Source organism: Pelodiscus sinensis, chromosome 6 (assembly GCF_049634645.1).
Source record: "Pelodiscus sinensis isolate JC-2024 chromosome 6, ASM4963464v1, whole genome shotgun sequence".
NCBI classification, from domain to species: domain Eukaryota; kingdom Metazoa; phylum Chordata; order Testudines; family Trionychidae; genus Pelodiscus; species Pelodiscus sinensis.
Window position 1 is genome coordinate 105,611,847 of NC_134716.1, and position 20,583 is coordinate 105,632,429.

The following is a 20,583-nucleotide window of genomic DNA, read 5'->3' on the forward strand; positions in this document are numbered from 1 at the left end:
TTGACATTTTCTGACAAAGTGTCATTGTAAAGTTGCCAACCAGCTTTTTAGTTACATTTCACAGAGTAATTTGAAAAGCTACTGATTGTACGTGTAGGTTGAAAAAGCAATAGACTATTTTATTTATTTTTCACAGAGAGAAGAGCAAGAAAAGATACATTAAGATATCCACATGGCAATACTCAACTTTGCTATATACAGCTTTTAGTGTGTTAGCTGGGGTAAGGAAAGATTTTCAAAAGCACCCCAGAGATTTAAGAGCACAAATTTCATTACTTTTCAATTAAAGTTACACTACTAAATACCTTAGGAACATTCGCTCCCAAAGCATCGTCAATCCACACTGCTGATGACCAATTAAGGAAGGTGCAAGGCAGAAGATATTCACATCTGGGATATCCTCCCCACCTCAGTATCTTAAGGTTTGCATCTGTTGTGGTCATGGATGATGGGTCCCCATTTTGGAGAGGCTAGTTCCTGGCTCTTCCCCTTTTGGCCTCCCTACCCTGCCCCAATGCAAAGAAACCCCAACTACGCCCTCCCTCAGCCAGAGGGCTGGCTAAAGCCTGGAGCATACCACACACTTCCCCAAAGGAGCTCCAGGCAAGCTGCAGCATCTCACCTCCCAGACCTTCCCTGAACCCAAGGTGCCCCTAGGGAAAAGCCTCTCTTCAAAGACCCTTTTGCTATGCCTCATGGAGGTTCCAGAAAGATTTCTGAGGAATCCAGGAAGCTGCCTTGTCAGCCACCCCAAAACCTGCAGGGGGCATAATAAAAGGAAAAACTTCATCCCAAGCCCCAAAATGTTGGGTCCGGCAGCCAGAACAGCACCAGCGGAGGCAGGGTCCTTCCCCGGCTTATTATACCCATAGTTGTGACTTGTCTCTCTTCTAAGTCATGCAAGAAACCAGGGTTGGAAGAAGAAGAGCAATTAGATGGTGGAGGAGGAGCTTAACTGTGAGGACAGCTGGAAAGGAGATATTTCCCAGCCCAAAAGAGATAGCCAAATTACAAAGAAGTTCTAAAATAAAAGACTTAGATGCAAATTTTGTAAAGCCCTTATGTGGTTTTGTACAACAGATACAGCAGTTGAAAAATATCTGACATATTACCAAATGTAGTAAAATCCATGTCTTCCAAATTTTCCAAAATATTTTCTACTGAAGCAGTAAACCTCTTAAAAGTCGAAGAATCCATCATTTCTGGTGAAAAAGAAAATTATATATAATTGTGTTATGTACAACAGACAATATAACTCAAAGAAAACAGCAAATTCAACCTTCCAAAACGTTACCTTCAGGTGTTAGTTTAGGTTCATAAGCCTTCCTTTTCTTTTGTTTTTCTTTTTTCTTCATTTTTCTAGCCACTAGTAAACAAATTAAGAGTTTAAAAAGAAGATTTATTAAAAAAATGCTTTTGTTTGAGTTTTGTAAAATATTCTGTAACCATACACAAACTTTTAGATTAGCCTAACCACATTTTATATGTTTATATTAAAACACATGGAAAGGTTATTTTGAGGAAGATGTACTTTAATACTGATGAATTACCATCACTAAGGTTAGGAGGAGGAGAATAATCATCCATGTCAGAGTCTTCTGGAGTACGATTGCGATAACGGCTACTACCAGAAGTCCTCCTTCCTTCATGATAATGACTACTTCTCCTATGATCACCAGAAATTCTCTTATCATGCTCTTCATATTCCCAAGCTTTATCATCATCTCTGTCCTTTTTATGTCTTTTCCGAGAAGCTAGAAATGAAGCAAGTTTTCATTAGATAAACTGAAATTTCACATTTTTAACCTAACACAATGATTTATAAGTTTAAACAAATTTGTGTAAAGGTTGTACCTCTGTAAACTCTAGTCTGGCAACATTTGTGGTCCAGCAGGACCATGGATGTTCCTTGATAAGACAGCCCCGAGATTGGGAGCTCAGAAGTGGAAAGAGCTCTGCTAGGATCAGGAGGCCAGCGGCAGGGGACATGGCAGCTGGGAGCTCTTTCATGCCGCTAACAGGGACCAATGCCTACTTTTCAATTAAGCTTTAAAGATTATTAAATAGGTATCTAAAAAGTGTTTTACTTTAGCACAAAAGCAAGCATTGAGAGAGGATATCAAGAACTGAGTATTACACATCTTAAATGCTATTCTGAAACTTGTGCTGCAGAGGATTTCTATCTTAACAAGAATACTTATTTCTTCTCCACTGAGCAGCAGAGGATCTGTCCCAAGATACTTAATGCTGAAAGTAACTTAGAATTTTTGTTAAGTGACCTATAGTTTTACCTGGCATGACAAACCAGTAGATCTAACGGTTGTGCAAACTAGGGAAATTCTAGTGCAAGATACCAGGATCCACATAGTTACTGAGCTGTAGATTTACTCACTACTAATTACCACATACTAATTTTTCATCTAGACAAGCCCATCATATGGCATAGGCTTACTCTTGGTAGTGACTCTAAAAATGGCATTACTCCACTGACAATTTCCAGATGAAATTTTTTTCATCTGGCAAATAAATGTATTTAATATAGCTTTCTGCAAATCAATTTGGAATTTGTAAACCAGGAAAGATCCTCCCTGGAATGTGCATCACCACTCCTAATAAAAGTTCTGCAGGCCATCTAGGCCAGTATACTGTCTATTACAGGGATAGCATTGATACAACTGGCAGCAAATCAGACTTTCTGGAGTATGGGAAATATTGACATTTCAAAATTTAATTCTGACTTTCTGAAATGCTCTCATTTATTTTTATTTTCACATTTCATAGAATACCAATTATAATAATATGACACACCCAATGGCTGGTGCCATAATAGGACATAAAATTAAATATATTTTCAGTTTTATTGTTTTAAAACCTCAAAGCCGTGGTCCCCAACACGGCGCCCGCGGGGGCATTTCAATGCGCCCGCCAGGTGCTCGGGGCTGGCCTGGCCCCGGGCACATGGCGCACGGGCGCTTGGCGGGGGGGGAGCGCTGGGCGCGCGGCACCCGGCGGGAGGGGGTGGGGAGGAGCGCCGGGCGCGTGGCACTCGGCGGGAGGGGGGGAGCGCCGGCCTTGGGCGCGCGGCACTCGGCGGGAGGGGGGGGAGCGCTGGCCCCGGGCCCTCAGCAATCGGCGGGGGGGGGAGCGCCGGCCCCGGGCGCGCAGCTATGGGGGGGGGCCGCCCCTGGGCGCGCAAGTGTCCCCGCCCCCTGGCGCCCGGCGGGCAAACGGCCACGCCCCCTGGCGCCCGACAACCTCAAAAGGTTGGGGACCACTGCCTCAAAGCATAGTCACTAGTTGGTACTGGTAAACATTTTATCTTCTTTTCTAGATCAATCTATATTAAGTTGCAGCTCCTTTTAAGAACTGTAATATAATAAAACAAAAATAGAATATTTCAACTGTGTCATTATGACATATCAGTAGGAATAATGTATATTATATGCATCACTACTATTTGCACAATAAAAATGTTAAAATAAAAAATATAAATATAAAAACAAAAATACAAAATAAAATTTTAGAACAAACCTATTTTCCAAAATTAAAAAAAAATCCTACTAAAAAAATATTTAGACAAAAAATGCCACACCAGTTTTAAAGTACAAAATACTTCTAAACAAGATGTAAAGCTCCTGCAACAGACATATATGGGATAATCTGTGCTCTATCTGTGCAATCTGATACAGATTCCTAAAATGTAAAGCTAGGTGTAAACCATGAAACACAGACTGAATATCCCCTCCAAAAAGGTTAATTATAATTCTGGATATTCTTGATATCCATATAAATATCAAATACATTTTTGAATCTCTTTACAATTAATTACTTATATAATTTTATCACATCCTCACTTATTTATCTCAATTGTAAGGGAATAATTCCAGTTCAGTCCCTCTCTTCATACTAGAGGATTTTTCATGCTTTTGATCATTCTTGTCATTCTTTTAAGAACCACCTATAATTCTGCAATATCAATTCTGAGTTGGCATGACCAGTATCTCACACAGTATTCTAGAGGACACTGCACTATTGATTATAGAAAGCGATTACAAGAATTATGAGCCATTCTATTCTTTAAGTATCTTAACAGCTTTTTTTTTAAACTACAGCTGCACATTGAGTAGAGAGATCTTCACTTAACTTTCTACAAGGACACCCGGACCCTTTTCTTAAGTAGATACAATTTGTTTTGAATGCTGTATGACAGGAGTGGGCAACCTAAGGCCCAGGAGCCAGATGAGGCCTCCAGCTTGCCTGGATCTGGCCCCCAAGGCTCAGGGCCACCCTCCAGCATTGGGGAGTCTGAGGGCTGGAGCACAGAGAATCTACTAGGGTGCGCCCCCTTAGACTCTGGTGGGTGAGGGGATGGTGGGGAGTGTCTTTCTTCTTCTCTGTCAAGAGAATTTTTTTTTTTTGGCTTTTCACTTGTGTGGTGCCTACGACTCATTTTTCTGTGGGTCAGTGACCCCCCAATACAAAAAATACACCCCTGCTTTATGGTGTATGAGTTATTTCTTTTTTTTTAATAATATGATTACTTTATATTTAACAACATTCAATTTATTTTCTGAACCTCATACTCTTTTTTGATCCTGACGAATATAAGTAACTTTACATCATCTGTGAATTTTGCTACCTCACTATGCCATTCCTCACCACCTCCCCAAATACATTAAACTAAAAGATTAACCTGGTGGTGCTTGGGTCTTTAACTCAATTTTTGTTTTTTGGAAAATAAAATGAATATGTACATGCTTCATTTAAATCATTGCTCTGTGGTGGGGCTGTGGATGAGGGGTTTAGAATGCAGATTGCCCTGGAGGGAGGAGAGAAGAGAACTACTCCAGCTCCCTCTCACCATAGCAGCTTGGGGGCCAGGTGAAAAGTGCCTCTCCATGGCTGCTGCAGCTCCAGCTGGCACAGCCAGGGCAGTGGTACATGACCCCTGGCTGGGGCAGGTCCAGGTTTGTCTCCCTGCCTGTGCTACAAAAATAGCAAATTGTGCACTCTCCCCTTGGCTCCCTGACAAAGGGGAAGAGTCAGCAATGTCCTTGCACGAATGGAGGGGGTCAGCCTCCTCCCTAAAGGATACCTGGGAGTGGAAGGTTTGGACAGTCCTGGACCCAGGAAGAGAGGGATGCTCCCAACCAGCCCCTTTCACCTATCTGGTGATCGTGTCTCTTTTCTGTATGGTGTTCTGTGAATCAATCCCATTCCAGGCACATACCATTTTCTTGGCACAACCAAATCCTTACTTTGCTTTAAGTTATGGTAAGGGGAAGCTGTGTAATTAATTTGGTGGTCCTAGTTCTTACCATTTAGGAGGTGTTCTTGAACAAATACACACACTCACTCTCTCAAATATATAGCATATTATGAAAACTTAAGGCAATCTTCTGTTAATCTTTTGTCATGATGAAGATTAACAGCAGGCTGCCTTAAGAGTCTGTAACATCATGGTCAAAGCAGCAGCGAATGATCTCTTTAAAAAAAAAGTATCAGGGGGTAGGTGTGTTAAGTCTATAACTGAAAAAACTGAAAAAACAATGAATGGTCCTGCAGCACCTTAAAGACTAACAACAAATGTAGTATCATAAGCTTCTGTGGACACAACCCACTTCTTCAGATGAAACAGTGTACCTTTCCTTTTCATATTCAAGATGTGGTGAGATTTCTCTTTTAGCATAACTCTCTTTTAGCGCCTGATCTAAACTAGGAGTTTCGGTCGAATTTAGCTGCATAAGGTCGATTTTCTAAACAGTGAGTCCACACTAATAAGCCCGTTCAGTTGACTTTAAGGGTCACTGAAGTTGACTTTGGTACTCCTGCTTTTCACAAGGAGTTACATAAAGTTTGATCTTGCACGATTCAATTCATGGTAGTGTAGACCCAGCGTTGAGAAAGCTGATGCTCTTGGGTTTTGGGAGGCATCTCACAGTGCCCCACTCGGACTGCTCTGGCCAGAACTCATGCCTCTATTGCTCTCCAGGTGAACAGGAAAAGCACTGGGAAAGTTTGAATTTCATTTCCCATGTGGCCAGCATTGCAAGCACACCTCAGAGCAGACAGCACACCTGAGCAGTACATGTGGCCGTGAGTTCCATGAATTCAAGTTGCATGAGCGCCAGTTTCCAAGGGCACAAAAGAGCACCAGCTTGAAGTTTGCAGGAGATCTTGGACCTCATCAAGGCATGGGGAGAGGAATCCATTCTCTTGGAGCTCCAAAACAGCAAAAGAAAGGCTGATACCTACACGAAGATCGCAAAGTGCCCGGTGGAGAAAGGATACTCCAGGGACTCCCAGCAGTGCCATGTTAACACAAAGGAGCTGAAGCAGCCCTATCACAAAGCAAAGGAGGCAAATGGACAGTCTGGAGCATTGCGCCAAACACGCTGCTCCTACAGCCAGCTGCATGTAATCCTAGGGAGAGGAGCTGACCAGCTTCCCAACCAGACTATGTAATCCACCCAAGACAATCAGGGCAGCAGTGTAGAGGACAGTGTGGTGGAGGGAGAGGAGGAGGAAGAGGACGAGAATGGCCAGCTGGTGAGCTGCGAGAATCAAGAACTTTTCATAACCTTGGAGACAATCCCTGCCTCCTGGGATGTCTCACAGTTGGGCACTGATCCCAGGGAGGGCATTTCTGGTGAGTTCATAGATTTTTTTCTTGCTATAAGTGGGTTAAGGAATTGGGAGTGATGCGTGGAATACTCTAGACCCACACAGTGCAGGGGTCCTGACAGAGCTTGTTAATATGTCTAGAGATGGAGCAGGAATCCGCCCTGCATATCTCCATAAAGCTCTCAGTCTGATACTTCTCACAGGTTTCTGGGGAGTCCATCCTTATTCGTCCTCAATGATAGGACACTCCCCATGCCAAGCCACTAGTAAGTGGTCTGACGTCATTGCAGCACAAAGTATTATAGCATAAGGACCAGGTTTCTGGCTACATTCACTCAGCATCAGCTCCCTATCACTGTCAGATTCAGAGAAGACTGATATCTCACATGCAACCTTGATGGAGGAGAAGCTATTAAGTGCCACCTCTGCTTCTAGACTGGCATCAGCCTCTGGCACTCCCTCCCTTCTGCCCTCCCACCCATAGATTCCTGTGGGATAGGAAAGTAGCACTCCTTCAGGAAGCAGTGTGGCAGAGAGGATGGAAGCTGCATGAGCAACTGGCCTGCTGGCACGACCAGACCACATCCTCCCTCCCACCCACAGGATTGTGTCCTGGCAGGCCCCCCTTACCATGCCTGAGTGAGTCTAGATATTCTGTTGAGAACTCTGCTGCATACACACTGTACAGTGGCCACTTAAAAGCATAACTTTGGCCTTGCACAGAACCCATCTCCATTGTCTTTATAGAGACCTTCACAGTATGTTAACAGATTAGGTTTTAGGCTCCACAATGTACCTCATGTAATGTGTGCCCTAGTAACTTTTCGTTACAGCAGGAACAGCAGGGAGCTTGCTGCACACTCCCTCGGCTCCAGCAGCCGTCTTGCTCGCACAAATCCACAGGCGAAAATGGACAAGGGAAGACATGTTTACGGAGCAAATGAAGTGGAGGAATACGCTCCTGGAGGAAATGCAAGCAGAGCGGCAGGACAGGATAGCAGAGCAGCAGAACAGGAGCACGTGCAGGGAACTGCAAGCAAAGCAACAGGAGAATGTCTTTTCCTCCCTGACGGCTGTGATGGAGCACCTGGCAGTGTGCCTGGAGAAGAACCTTCCCCCCCTAGAAACCTTCCCGCCATGTGCAAAACAACTTTCCCTCCTCACCCAGTTCTATCGTCTCCACCAGGAGGGACCCCAGGACACGGGGTTGGAGGAGAAAAGGGAGGGAAAGGACACTCAACCTGCAGGGCCTTGGGAGGCAAAAGGCTATCCTCACATTTCTGATGCCTCCCCTATTTTAGGTCCCACCATGGACTTCTTTTCTGTCCCTTCAGTCTTCCTTAAATAAAAATGCCTGATCTCTGAACAGTCTATTTGCTTGTATTGCAGGGGTGGGGTGGGAGATTATTGGCGAAGACAGTGAGTGCAGGGACATCTTGTTGAGAGGAACATGCGTGACTCTCAAAATAGGCCATTCATAAAGCTTTCTTTCAAAGTCTCTCTGATTTGCACTGCCCTGAGCTGTGCTCTCCTTATCCTGGTGTCTGGCTGCTCAAAATCTCTGGCACTGTTCTTTAGCCTCCTTCCCCGTTTCCCCCACCCTGTGCCAGGTAACTTTCCCCCTTGCTGTCACAAGTATTACGAAGCACACAGCAGGTTGCAACCACAAAGGGAATGTTGCATTTGCTGAGGGTCCAACCTAGTTGGTAGACTCCTACACATTCTGTTTAAACATCCAAACGGGCATTCAGCACCATTCTGCACTTGCTCAGCTTGTAGTTGAAATGCTCCTTACTGGGGTCCAGGCTGCCTGTATATAGCTTCATGAGCCACAGGAGCAAGTGGTAGGCTCAGTTGCCAAGGATCACAACAGGCATTTCCACTTCTCCGACTCTGATTCTCCTCTCTGGGAAAAAAGTGCCATTCTGCATCTTTCAGAAGAGGTAGGAATTGCTAAAGATGTACGCATCATGTACCTTTCCTGGCCATCCCACGTTGATGTCAGTGAAATGGCCCTTGTGATCCACCAGCACCTACAACACCATCAAAAAGTACCCCTTGAAGTCTATGTACCCCTTGGCAAGGTTGTCAGGTGCCACGATTGGAATGTGTGTTCCATCTATTGCCACACCGCAGTTAGGAAACTCAATCATGGCAAAGCTTGCCACTGTGGCATCCATGTTTCCCAAAGTTGCTACCTTCTATAGCAGAGTGGTATTGATTGCTTTGGTTATCCGTATAACAGCAACCCCACTGTAAACTTTCCTACTCTGAATTGATTTCCAGCTGTCTGGCATTGCAAGCTTCCACAGGGCAACTGTCATGCATTTCTCTACTATTGGAATGGGTCTCATTTGGGTGTCCCTGTGCTTCAAAGCAGGGGAAAGCCATTAACAAGTTCCATGACAGTGGCCTCGTGCATTCACAAGTTTTGCAGCCACTGATCCTCCCATACCTGCAGCACTATGTGGTCCCACCAGTCTGTGCTTGTCTCAATGCACCAGAACTGGCACTCCACTGTTTCCAGAGAACTGACTGCTGGCTGCATTCAATCAATGCAAGGCTTTCCTATATAGTGCATCCATAGGATCCCAAGATTCATCCTCTTCCTGGTGAGTGACACGCACTCTCTCGAAATACTGCACCAGTAGGCATGCCAAGGTAGACGTCAACATCACAATGGTTTGATGCAAAACAAGATCCATGCTCATGCTGCTATGACATCTGCCCAGGTAACCAGGTCCAAAAAGGGCACGAAAAGACTGTTTTCCATTGATTTGAAGCAAGGGGGGAGGTAGTAGATGAGCACATGAACCCAGAACCACCCGCAGCATAGTTTTGGTCCCAGCCTGCACTAGCAGCATAACCCAGAATGCAAAGCAACGCAGGCACTGTGGGATAGTGATCCACAGTGCTGTCTTCTCCATGTTGATGGCAGTCTCCCTACTGAGGATGCGCTACTTCGAATTACATTGAATTCTTGTGCAGAGTGGGGACATCGACCTTCGACTTTGCAACATGTGTGGCAAGAAATCAACCTTAATAAATTCGACCTCATCTCGTAGTGTAGACATGGCCTTATAGAACAAGTTTTAGTTTGTGGTCTCTCACACCGACTGGAGTTCAATATCAGATCATAATGATCAGGAATGCCTCTCCTAAATCACTTCTATTCAGTGCTGATTTCAAAGGTTATCTTGAAAACTGTTAGAACTAGAAGTAATTTTGATTTGTTGAAGCAATAATATCCTTCACCCACATAGGTTGAGGCAATCAGAAAAAATGTGTCTGAGAAAACTAATGAGGAAAAGGAGCCCAAGAATCTCCATTGTTTTGTTTTCTTGTGTTTCCAGTTAGAAAAACTGACAGATTGGTTTCTGCGAGTTCCTTTCTTGAAAATATTTCTAAGGCCACATTACAAGGAGAGTTGCTTGTTATGCTGAATTTCGGACCTCTTACTGATCTAGCCCCTGTATACATACAAGTTCAGTAGTCTGCCTTCAGTGCTCCAGGAAGAAGGGAAATATTCCCCAGTTCAGCTGGGTAGACATGGAGGAGACATGAACATTTACTAAACTAGTTTTTAAGGTAATAATATATAGCATTGTGCTACAGCACTGGGAGTTTGAGATCCCTGACTGCAAAAATTACACTAGAAGTAAAGTACATGTAGTGAGGGAAGCATAATTACAGATATTCAATGCTGAAGTGTGTGGTCACAATTATTTTTCTAACATTTTCATATAGAATACTTGGAGGCTGCAACCTTTACTCGCTATGCTCGTCTACGCCCCTCTCTCTGGCCACTTTCACTTTGCTGAGAGAACCTGTTGACGCTGATGACATGATGATGTCATTCTGTCACCTGGCAGGAAAAAACTTTTTTATATATACAGATTACCCATGTAAAACTTAGTGTTTTTTTTTAACTGAGTCTAAAAGTATCCTGTAGCATAAGTGAAAAATATATTCTTCAAACAGGTAGGCTTGGCAAGAGGAGTCTAACTAGCAATCTATTTATCTTGTGTGGTAAACTTAGGGTTAGTCATTTTTCTTTAAAATAAGTTACTCTGTCAACAAATTAACTGGACCCCCAAACTTAACTTGTACCTGCATTGTTTTGACTAGTCAGCTAAGAAACCTTTTAGCATGAGCAATAGAATAGAATGATGTACTACTTACATTCAAAAGCTTCTTCACTGCCATTGTCTTCATCAGAACTGATCTCAGCATATTTTGGTTTCTCATTAACTGTGCTACGTTTGCGCTTGTTCATTTTCACACGTTCACAAAGTGGCATGGTGGATTCAATTTCTGCCAGGAGCTCAGGAGGCAACTCCTTTAACACTGACTGATCTATGCTACCTATTAATGAAGAGTAAGAAGAGTAAATATGAATCTGAAGATAACAGTAAGGGCCCACAGCTGTAGTCCCCTCTCAGGACTAATTCTAATAGAACATCTGCTAAATATCCTGCAGTTAGATATTATTAAAAGTATCTGAGGTCAAAGTCCTCTGTCTAAAGTTTCATATTTTATCAAATTTACAATTAAATTATCATACTACACATCTCTTACAAATGTACATTTTTAAATGTTTACCAGAATACATGTGATATAAATTCAACCAACAACCTTTACGTACACTTCCCCCACTCCTGCTAAGGGCCTTCCTTCAGTTTGTTCTCTGAATTTGCAAAAATGTTTTTAAAAAATAGGCAGACTTGAGATTCAATGTACCTTGTGATCATATTTCTACCTATTCTGCAACATCTCCTTTTCCAGTGCACAGTAAAGGGTTACTTTACTTTATCAGCAGGTGGAAACAAAAGCAATCAGATCTTAAAAGTCTGTTACCCTCAATTGTTTCCTATATGGGAATACAGCTGTGTGTGTGTGTGTGTGGGGGGGGGGGGGGTTATGGGGTTCATTTTTATTGCTCTTTTCTTAAGCTTATCAGAAACACTTAAAAAATTAAAGCAACTGATTACATACCAAATAAAAAGCAACAACAAATAAGAATACACTATTTTCTATGAATATTCCTTACAGTCCCAGAGAAATCATGCAGCATCACATCATTGTCATAACACATTCTCATACAGAAATTAATCTACAATGGGGAGGGTCACGTGCATATTGCTTAGCCATAAATGAGAAAAACCAAGTTAGTTCAAAGACCAATTGTAATGCTTCGGCACTGGTTCTAAGGCTCCAATCCTGCACAGACTTTTTAGCACTGAGTAGTCCCACTGACATTAATGAGACTATTCACAGAATGAGACCTCAGGAGGTCGAGTCCAACACTCTGCTAAAAGGAGGACCAATCCCAACTAAATTGTCCCAGCAAGGGCTTTGTCAAACCAGGATTTAAAAACATCAAGGGATGGAGATTCCACCACCTCCCTAAGTAACCCATTTCAGTGCTTCACCACCTCCATAATGCAAAAGGTTGTGCATAAGTCTTTAGAGAATTGTGGCCTAAATAAAGGCATGACAAAAAGCAACTATGGAAGGAAGACAAGGGGTGGCAAGAGACAAGGAGAACAAGAGCTGCATAAAGATCAGACAGCTTAATAGTCAGACATGTATCTTGATGTCATTTTTTAGTCTTTGTATTCATTATGAAAATTTGTATCCATAATAGTAATGGTTAGTAAGATAGAATGCTTTAGTAAATAAAAAAAGGAGATGGATTAGTTATGATCCTCAGTTACTAATGGTTTGTACAGCTGGCATGACAAAACCATCATCTAAAATACCTAGTTTATTTTTGTTTATGATGTATAAAGAAAGCTTAGATCATCATTATTTTAATATTTATGTTTTTCCTTTACCGCTTAAAAACATTTTACATTTATCAAAATCAATTCTGGTCTTCCCTGGCTTTGCAGAATTACTATATTTTCAGTGAAAAAGAGATTACATCAAATTTCCCCAATGTCAGTTAGTGTTAAATAGGTACAAAAACAAATGAAAAAGATTAAAATAGTTCAACTAAAAATCCAATAGTTTTCAATGGTTCAGCTTTCAATCTCTTGAGATGTTATACATCCACTAATTCTTGAACTGCTAGCATCTTCCAAGGTGTAGACAGTTTGAGTTTTTAGTGTGAAAAACCTCCCATCTTTCTGCCAAATTTCTTTCAGACCTTCATGAAGCACAAAACAACAAAACGGGATAAAAACCAATTTTTTAAAACCCTCTAGCGGTCACCAGTAAAATTTTCGCTTCTCCCATGGTGTTTCCAAAAGTATCTTTTCTATATGCATATTTTTCTCAGCAGGTGAGGGTTGTAAATGACCAGCTTGCGCTATAGGTTTCAATCATGGCCAGTGCAAGATTCAGACTTGATCTGTGGTCTAGACATCTATTAACAGTTCATGCATATATCACTTTAGGGGCCCCTCCTACAGTAGTAAGCTTCTTAATTTTGCATGTTTCTGCAACTCAGCCTTTAGTATTTTCTTTCTTCTTGCATTTACCAGGAGATGGTCTATTCTATAAGACTCGTCTCTCACAAAATTCTCTTAAGAGTTGACATTATTAAAAATACAGTCTAGTTTATTCAGGTTCATATAGAAACACTTGGAAAATCCAAGCTTATTCATACAAAATTAATCTAAGGGTAACAAGCATTAGTCTACAAAACACATGTTAACAATTTTGCTCTGCTTTAAAGGTATAGATACTTACAAAAACGTAAAGGGACAAACAACTTAAAATCACATATGTTTGATAGTTATTTCCTAAAACATCAAAAATTAAAATTTGAGGAATGTTTTCAGTTTATGTTTTTGCATTTAAGAGGACTTAGTGTATAGTTAATTTTATTAACTGCACAATCACTTTTTCCTCTAGTTTGTATGCCTTTGTGAACAGTATAGTAAGGGAGGGGGAAACATTTTGCAGTTTTCTTTAGAAAAGATTTTTAAAACTACAAAAATTGGCAGAAGGCAATAGGGTGAATTATCTGAAACTCCATTTAAATTTTGAAATTGACTTGAATACAGTGATGAAATCTTTATATGGTATTAGTTACCATGCACTTTAATCCTTTTTTAATATTTATTCACTACAATATATTTTATCGATAAAAACAAGCTTAATAAAAATGTCACAATTTTACCAAGATACTTAACACTTAGGAATCTTCACATTTTAAAATAAAGACATTATATGGATACAGGATTTGTAGAAGCAGCCTTGCAGAGCCACAACATGAGGATATATACATATGGATCTGACAGGATCAAGTATGTCTAATTTCAGCACTGAGTTTTGTAGACTATGTCAGTAGAATTGCCTAATGGGTCTTCTTGCCTTGGGGATTAATAGCAGTTTGTTGAGTAAATACCACGGCTTAATGAGGGGAAAGTAAAGGCAACATTTCAGAAGAAATACTCAGCGCAAAGGTAAAAGGATGATAATATTTAGTGAGTCTTGGATTGTTTACATATATTAAGGTTAATGTCTGAATGTAGGCCAGTTGCAGATAGCTCCTGTTGCTACTTCTGACGTAAACCTGAGTTTTGCGTTAGCACACAGAAGGTGTTAGACTTTGTCCTTCAGTGCACATTTCATTCTTAATGTATTCTGTAGCATCTGTGAGGACAGAGAGCTATTACTAACAAGAGCAAAATTAAAGTTGTGATGCTGGTGTGAGCCTTAACTTTTATTTCCTGGTTTTCAGAAGTTTAAGTTTAGCCACAAAGCTCCACAAACCTCTACTATGCAACCGTAACTCTGTTAATAAAGTTTTGGGGCATTTAATTTCCTTGTTTTTGAGAAAATATTTTCTCAATATCTGCACATACCACATCCCAGTTTCCTCTTCCACTGATCCTTGCTCCATCTGGCTCTTTGCCACTGATTATCTTAGACACAGAATGTAATAGTTGAATGTTTGTCCCTTGCATCAACTCTTTAGCTCCTGTCATCTGCCTGTCAAGCGCAACCTGATTCTCCTTCCTCCTGCCCATGGAGAAGCAGGCATCAACATGGGACTTGCATGTTGAGGACATAAAAACAGTCCAGGAACTCACATGGAGTCAGTGAAGATATTTTTGAAGAGAGATGAACATGAGATCACATCCGAGGAAGGAGTGTCCTGTGGTTAGGATACTAACCTGGAACATGGGAGAATCTGGGTACAATTCCCTAGACCTTGGGTAAATCACTTAGGTTTTATCTATAAAGGAAGTTATAGCAATGATATAATATCTCTATAACACTCTCAGTGGACATTTATTTCTCAGTAAGAGTCTTTTTTTTCCTTTCTCTTATTTCTTATATCCATTTTCAAAGCAACATTGCCTAAATTGGAGAAACAATGAGAAGTCCTGTGGCACCTTATAGACTAACAGATTTATTGAAGCATAAGCTTTCATGGGCAAAGACCCACTTCATCAGATGCATAAATTGGAGAAAGGCACTCTTGCACCAGAATAAGAATGTCTACACAGGGAGATAATACTGGTAAACATAGCAGTATAAAGTTACATCTCATCTAATACCAATACAGTTACCCATGTAGACAAGCCATTTATTTCTGCGTATCTCAGCTCTTCATTTATAACATGAGAATAACACTCCTTTTCCTCACAGAGCTGTTGTGAAGATAATACATTGACAACTTTGAGATACTCGCATATTACAGTGCTGGGAAAGGAGGCAGATAAGTACCTATCACTGATGGATGGATGTGGGGTCTTGAAGAGGACAGAATTGAAGTCACCCCAACAGCTCCTACTGCACAGCTCTTATGCCCTACTTTCCATTTCCCTTTTCCCTGCATTGGTCCAAAATTCCGTCTCCTTGTGCTGACCTGCCATAATCCCTCCAACCATTCAGATTCCCCTATTGCAGCTCAGATGCTGCTCCCTCTCTTCTGTTACATCCTTCACAAATTACTTATTCATTTGGAGGATGATTACAGTGTTAGTTTCAGCTCCCAATATTGCAAAACAGAAGAACCAATGATTTTGTGAAATGCTGGGTTTGTTTAGGGGATAATACTGTAGGAGCCCCTTGTTCAACTGACCCTAAACTTGGACTAATAACTCCAAATTTCAAAAAAAATCTGGATAGGGATACTAATTTTAGAGCATTAAGAATAGCTGACATAAACCAGAAAGCGATGAAAAAACTCAACTATAGCACAGCATGAGCTCTTCTGTACTAGCTTCCATGTATAGTAGAAGCCAATGGAGGCAGAGTGGCAATTTTGGCTAGTAGTTAAAAGTACAGGACTAGGGAATCATTTCCACAAGGTGTTTTTTATTCCACCGAATCTCTGAACTTCTTACCTTAACGTATTTGTAAAATGGGGCTAGAACAAGCCACTTCCAACATTTTCAAATTATTTGTCAAAAGAAAAATATTAAGTGCAAAATCACATAATATACTGTTTAAAATGAAGTAGGATTGGAGGCCCAAATAAATAATTTTCGTGCTTTCCAAAATGGATTCACCAATTCTGCAAGACAATTTATCATTTTATTTATTTTCTTGTGAAACTAACTTCAGTATTCATGAACAGTAGATACACTGGAGCTCTTGGAAAATTCATGACCAATTCTGATTAATTTGAAATTCTATTGTTAGTTGGTAAGTGTAGTAGTACTTTATTGTTATATTTTGCTTTTTTTGCACAAATGTAAGGCTTAGTATTTTTTTCCACTAACATGTTTTTGTAATTAATGATAAAACAAATTAAAATAAAAGCCATGAATCCTCTTGAATGATATTTTAAAAAGGAAAGAGAAATTATTCCTCAACTATAGCTCCATAACTTTGTCTCTTATTAATATATCACTAGTACATCTACCTTTCTCCACAGACTTTTGAGATATTGGTAGGCAAAAGAAAAATAAGCTTATTCCTTTTGTCCCAAATGGTTATAAACCAATTTTTAATGGGAGATCGTAAAATAAAAAGGAAAGAAATAGACAGCATAGTGATATTCTGTATGTTATTTCAGCCCCCTCCACGCACTCGTTCACTTCCATTAAAGCCAAAACTTTTATTTAACTGAACTCATTAAACAACGAAAAACTTAATTTTAAAAGTGGTTTTTAATATTTCCATCTTTTTGAGGTGTACAAAGAGTTTCTTGGCTTGCTTTCACCTCTCTTGACCATTCATGAAATAATCATTGTGTTCCTTCCTTTGAATAAAAATGTAATTTTAAATAATCATTAATCATAATAAGATATGCTTAACTAAGTTTCAGGTAACTGTTAATCATCTAATCTGAAACAATTACATGTGTAATTTTAAAGAAATATTTATAATATGGTTCTAAAAGGGGCACTTTAAGAAGAAGAAAAAAGCCATGAAAAAAAAAATTAGAGAAAATGAAAAGCCCTATCTTACTCCTATAATAGTCACTGGTAAAATTCCCATTGAATATGAATAGGATCAAGATTAAAAGGAGAAGTCAGCAGGTTAAAGTTTCTAGGTGGAAAAATCATCTAAAGCAGATCAAAAGTGACAAATGCTGTACAGCCAGAAAAAACATTTCTCCAGTGGCTAGTAAAAAAGTTTCCCATGGTCAATTTCTGCTGAATGTAAGCTTTTACTTTTAAAAGCACATTTTTCTAATAATGAATATTCAAAAGCAAACAAACACATCCAACATTTAGAAATCTAAATAAATTGCTTCTCTTTCAGAGATACTTGACGTAGAAAAATTGTGGGTGCTTTGCATCCTGAAAAATTAGATCTCAAGTTTCTAAAATTTATAGCTGCAAAGATAACCTTTCAAATGCACACCAGTTAAGGTAAAAGACCACTTTTCTTAGCAGTAGCAAACTAAGATGAGAGAGAGATTCTGTATGTCATCTTACATCTGACAACAAAAGGTATCTGATATCAGCTGAGGAAGGGGCATACAAAAGATGAAGCTTCCAGAGCACTATGCTAGTATAAATCCTGGGAGTGATAAGTGTTAGAGCAGGACCAGGATTCTGCAGGCCCAGCTATCACAACAGAGGTAGCAGGTAAATTGTACTTTTGTTGCAGGTGGGATTGGATGGGCCAAAAAAACCCAGACCCCAGTAACTTGCAAGAAAAATCTCTTGCTCACAGTATGTGTAGGAAAAACTTTAAAAAACCAAATAGTCTAGGAGCACCTTAAAGACTAACAAAACATGTAGACGGTCTTATGAGCTTTCATGGGCACAATCCACTTCTTCAGATAACATCTCGTGGGTTGTGCCCATGAAAGCTCATGATACCATCTACATGTTCTGTTAGTCTTTAAGGAGCTACTAGACTATTTATTGTTTGTTAAGTTTTTGCTGTTACAGACTAACTTGGCTACCTGTACGGTTAAAGGTTTTGCAGAACAAAAATGCAAGAAACAATCCAGGAATGGATATTATGGAGTGGGACAGGAGCAGAATTTTAAGAAGTCCCATGCAGAGTTCTAGCAATTGGTGAATTTCTTTTAGAGTTTTGCCACTGAACACTCCTTCCACTTTGTGTGTCAAGTTCTGGCTTACAGATGTCAGGGAAATTTTTCAGACAATGAAACTGCTCAATACAACTCAGAGCAAAGCCTAGAACAGAACTGAATTAGATATTTATCTTAGCTTGAACTTGAATTTTAAAAAAATGAATGTTATTTCAAGTTCACATAACTATTTCTATACTATTCAGGAACTGAGAAAGCAATGAAGATATTTCCTCCTAATTACAGCATATTTTTAATGTTGTTTTGAATACGAGTATTTTGATATAAAACCTTAACCAATTTAAAACTTGTAATTGTGAATTTTCTTTTAGGCCCACATGCTCCAAGTTTTTTCCAGATGCCAGTGCATCTTTTTAATACAATGGACATAATTCTTAGTTGGTGTAGTCAATAAAGGCACACCTGTTTATACCAACTGAGGAACTGGCCCACTGAACACAACACTGGACAGGACACTGTTTGAAGCCTCTTTCTATTATTATACTAATTAAAGTTGTATCTGCCAAAAATCCCAAATGGGATGCAGCTCTGCTGGTTCAGGGTCTAATGTTTATAAACACTGATAATCTTGATTACTGTGATGTCATACTTCTGTAAGAAAATGAACAAGCAAGAAAAATCTTACATGGGGTTTTTATAAAAAATTGACAATATCAGAGTCCTCAAAGAAAGGCTGAACTTTGACAAGTTCTATAACAGTTACAATTCCCTTGCTCCTAACTCGCCAAGCCTTCTACTTTACTTTTACACATTTCTGACAGAATAGGAAGATATGCTCAGGGCTTACTATTCCCATTACCTTCCAATTTCTCTGGAGCAGTTAACTTTCCTCGTCCATGACCAGGCTTGGGATGAAATATCACCAAATCTCTCATAAAGGAAATATGGAAGAAGAATTCCCTTAGGAATAGGATATCTTGTTTCAGCCAGATTTATCTTTCTCTAGAGAGAAGCTCCAAGATCAAGCAGCAAGAGAGATCAGAAGGTCAAAACTATAAGCAGAAGTTTGCTTCTTCAGGGCTTGTGATGTCTTATATGTGATCCCTAGTAGAAATTATCATGTGCCTGATACATCTAACTGAGTAGGCTTGAGGAGACTACTGGGAAATTACATTTACCCTCTCATATCCAGTTAAGGTTGTAACTTCTGACAGCAATCCCAGGCAAGACAAAAATCTGGTACAATTTCATATACTGGAGGAGAGTCTGGGACTTCCACAGAATATTCACTAAAGTTTATGTACCACTTGTAAACCCAATGCATGGAAAACCAGATTTGTTCCCGTCCTCAAATGATTCAGCTCATTTCCTTGTACAACAGCTGTTTATTCTGGTGAGCCTACTTTCTCCTTCAGCTGCCCCAACTGAACTTGTAAAGTCCAATCATTCCAGCTATTGATTTCACAGAATTTAGTAGCTGTGCCAGATACTTTGGATGGGAGATACTGGAGAGTGCACTGCCACCATTTCTGGGAACAGAAACCACTCTCTCTGCTTCATTGGGAGAGAAGATCTTCAACAGGGCCACAATGTGGGGAAGAGCCCCAGGGAGCCCCCGTGACAGGTTATGCCCAGAACCATGGAGTGGATTACTCCTGAATGGTGCTTAGATTACAACAAGCCCTAAAAACTCAATATGGGATCCAAATAGCAAGCTGGATTCTCATGCATCACCTCCAGAAATAAATATTCTGAAAATCTAGTATGCCTCTCACTGATACCAAGATAGTTCATTTTTTATCAATAGGTTTGAACAGATGTAACTATTTGCAGCTTCAAAACAATTTTTGATGATGACAGAAGCATGCAAGTATAACATTGGCTTTACAGTGTTAGTGGAAGAAAAATTTAGTTGATTCTTTAAGAAGAATACCCTTAAAGAACAACTTTCAGTAAGATGATGGTATTTTTAGAGAGTCACAGAACAGCTGCACACAGTGCAGTTTGTTAACAGAAGCTTCTGGGGAGCAGTTAAAATCCCCTTGGTAGATCTAGCCATAATTTGACAGCATTGAGTACAAATATCCATACTGATTAGTTTGAAAATGATTTGTCTACATATGATAAATGGTCCTGTGCATTAGACTGTGTCAAAGATTCTTTGCTGATACCACTGAATATTTTTAGACAAGCTCGTGTATGATACCACAAGACTCAAAAAAGACATTCTACATAAAGCTTAAAAAAATCTCATTTGTCTTATGGAGAGAAGGCTTTTCTCAGCCAGCATCAGCTTCTCCAAAACTTACGTCCCTATTAAAAATAATTAAATTTATTTTTGTTATGGTTGCAAAGACCATCTTCTAAACATGAACTGAGTGTAAACCAATTAACCAATATCTTCTTAAATCTGCACAGATAGTTCCATTTCTTCTGACTGGACTTTATTTTCACAACGTGCTTTAGAGATAAAACTTCTCCTTTTTAAAATTCTGTGATTGCCAAGAAACTGAAAGGGCTCAACTTCATGCTGCAGCAGA

The 20,583-nt window shown here is 40.0% G+C and overlaps 1 protein-coding gene across 8 annotated transcripts in view; it reads right to left on the minus strand.

Moving 5' to 3' along the window:
- Nucleotides 1-20,583, minus strand: part of NIPBL (NIPBL cohesin loading factor) — a 312,487-nt gene that overhangs the window by 88,648 nt on the left and 203,256 nt on the right. For all 8 annotated transcript variants that reach the window (XM_075932528.1, XM_006139460.4, XM_006139462.4 and 5 more), the window contains 4 exons: nt 10,807-10,989; nt 1,551-1,754; nt 1,295-1,366; nt 1,113-1,202 (listed from right to left, as the gene is read on the minus strand). In XM_075932528.1, coding sequence (XP_075788643.1) covers nt 1,113-1,202; nt 1,295-1,366; nt 1,551-1,754; nt 10,807-10,989 — 549 coding nt within the window. The remainder of the gene's footprint in view (nt 1-1,112; nt 1,203-1,294; nt 1,367-1,550; nt 1,755-10,806; nt 10,990-20,583) is intronic.